Here is a 2,762-nt window from a genome sequence, read left to right as displayed (position 1 = left end):
TTTTCCTGTCTTTCCCCACCCAGGCCCCTTCCCACCCCATGAGCATGATAACTGAACAGGTTTACCAGCCCTAGGTGTGCAAGAAAGAGTTTTGAAGTGTGTGAAGGAGAAAAGAGGCTTAGCAATTGAAAACCAACATACGTTCATTTATTGCTAGTACCTAAAGGGAGAAACTCCTACTGCATTAATCAAGGCAGAGTCCAAGCTATAATATAAGCTTTAATTGTGTGCCAACTCTTCAATATTCTGCTATACCTCCTAAACAGGCCAGATTCAGAAATCTCCAAGTGCTGTTAGGAAGAAATTTTCATATGACTGATGTGTGTACAACCCTGTGTATATATGTGTGTATTTATTTATAAAGTGGGTTTAACTTAGCACACCTGTCACTTAATATATTATTCCAGATTTTCAACATTGAGAAAATATATATTTTTATTTATTTATTTAGAGGTATGAGGAAATTCAAAACTGCATCTCTGAGATGATAGGAAGGGCTTGCAAATTTATATCTGCATGGAAGTAAAGAAAGTTGTGAACAGTGTGAGATCCAAGGTCTCTCTGAAGCACATTCTTTGGTATAATTATGTTACACTAAAAATAAATTAAATTGTGGATAGTAGCAGTTCCTTTTTCAGTCTGTAAATTTCATGAAGTCTAATTTCTCTACTATTCTTACACAATTGTTTATTAAATTTATTAAAGATTCAAACTAAGTTTATTTTTGTTGGTTTTACCTTCCAGAGGTGGTGTGGCTCTTTGTCTGAATGCTCAAGGAAGAAGAAATGGGGAGGCGTTAGTTCGGTTTGTCAATTCTGAACAGAGAGATCTTGCACTGGAAAGACATAAGCATCACATGGGTAGCAGATACATTGAGGTAAAAAGTAGTGACTTGAATCAAATCTTTGGAGATCAACCTGAGTATTTTAGACTACAGTTTTAAATGAGAACAAACTGCACTTCTGTTTTCCTCAAATTACCAACATACAAATTTTCTCACATATGGGAAAGCATGTATGTTTTAGAGTTGAATATTGTCATTTTCATGTGTGGCTTTTTTTTTCTTTTTCTCCTTGAGGTTTACAAAGCAACTGGAGAAGAATTCTTAAAAATTGCAGGAGGTAAGTGATGCTGGAGTTCAGTGTAATTACTGAAGTTCATAGGAGTGATTTTCTAGTTCTGATTTTTTTTTTTTTTTTTTTTCCTTGGCTGAGGACACAAATGGATAATGAAGTAGCTTTTCCTGTTTTGCCTTCCAAGAATACTTGACCCTGTCAAGTTCTGGTTTCACATGGTTGAATTTGAGCTGTAAGCATTTGGGCTCTGATGTTCACAGACAGGTCTTGCTGTTTGGAAGGAAGATGAGCCTTTGCAGTGGAAGCATCTGTGTACCTCGTATAAGTTCACACTAATCTCATCTTTGTTCCAGTTTCGTTAAAATATGAAACAATTTCAGGTTAAGGGAGTTTCACTTCAAAGCAAATTACTGGGAGTTAGTAGTGCCTTGGGTCTTCTGTGGCTTTGTTGCTAGCTACTTACCTCCTATATTGCTCCTTAATGCTTTGCCACTCCTGCGTTCTATGGAATTGACTGACCAGCATGACCATATGCTGTTGGCTGACCATATGTTGTTATACTTCTACCAGGCACCTCCAATGAAGTGGCCCAGTTCTTGTCTAAGGAGAATCAAGTTATCATCCGGATGAGAGGCCTTCCTTTCACTGCTACTCAGGAGGATGTCTTGGGCTTCCTGGGGCCAGAGTGCCCAGTGACAGGAGGGAAAGAAGGACTTCTTTTTGTCAAGTACCCAGATGGCAGGCCCACAGGAGATGCATTTGTGTTATTTTCCTGTGAAGAATATGCACAGAATGCACTTAAAAAGCACAAAGAAATACTTGGAAAACGTTACATTGAACTTTTCAGGAGCACAGCAGCAGAAGTCCAACAGGTTGTAACTATTGGTTGTGAGACTCAAAAATTTACAGTTAAAACATTTTTTTCTAACATTTGCATGCAAATATGTTCTAGACAACCAGGCAAGTCTATTATATTAAAGGTGTCAAGTTCTAGAAAGGGCAAAATGTGCTTCCCGATTGGCGTGGAAAGTTGCACAGCATTGTGTTTTGGTTTTTACTGCCACTGTTTTTTGGTGTGGGTGTTTTGTTTTTTTTTTTTAACATCCCTCAAATTGTAAAGTACAAATCATTGCATAATTTTCCTCTACTTAAAGGTTGACTGAAATCACAAAAATAATTTAAAAATTTCAGTAGATTGGTAGCATTGTAGTAATGCTTCTTGAAAATCTGCAATATTGTCTTTAAATTCTGGTCTCCACGTATGGAATTTCTGACATTAAATCCAAATCTGGATGCATTAAAACAGCTTTTCCTACACTGCTTTGTTGGGAACTAAGAACTATGAGGATCTATCTGAGTTTTGGTGAAACAAAGTGAAATATTTGTTCTCCTGAGATAATATATTACATTTTTTTTTTCCTTATCCTTCACCAGTTCCTATTATCACCTTCTTAAACTGTTAAAACTATTTTATTTTGGCACCAGCAACTCAAGCCTGTGGAAAAACATCACATGTTGCATTTTTCTGCCTGACAAAAAATATTTCTAGACTGATAACGCCAAAGGGAACAGTTATAAGATTTGATCAGGTCTTTGCATAACTGCTGGCTATAAAAACTTAATACAGTTATTGTTTCAAACCTGTGAGATGAGAAGTTTTTTCCGTAGAAGTGATGGGGCTAGGGA

At 36.8% G+C, this 2,762-nt stretch overlaps 1 protein-coding gene across 1 annotated transcript in view; it reads left to right on the top strand.

Annotated features, from left to right (window-relative positions):
• ESRP2 (epithelial splicing regulatory protein 2) overlaps nucleotides 1-2,762 on the top strand; it is a 29,020-nt gene that overhangs the window by 8,353 nt on the left and 17,905 nt on the right. The window contains exons 7-9 of the mRNA XM_035893127.1: nucleotides 745-877; nucleotides 1,079-1,121; nucleotides 1,647-1,948. Of these exons, the coding sequence (XP_035749020.1) occupies nucleotides 745-877; nucleotides 1,079-1,121; nucleotides 1,647-1,948 (478 nt within the window). The remainder of the gene's footprint in view (nucleotides 1-744; nucleotides 878-1,078; nucleotides 1,122-1,646; nucleotides 1,949-2,762) is intronic.

The sequence above is a fragment of the Egretta garzetta genome, unplaced genomic scaffold, assembly GCF_000687185.1.
Source record: "Egretta garzetta isolate BGI_Z169 unplaced genomic scaffold, ASM68718v1 scaffold314, whole genome shotgun sequence".
Classification (NCBI taxonomy): Eukaryota; Metazoa; Chordata; class Aves; order Pelecaniformes; family Ardeidae; genus Egretta; species Egretta garzetta.
The sequence above is the reverse complement of the archived record's forward strand: the minus strand, read 5'-3'. Positions and strand labels throughout refer to the sequence as shown.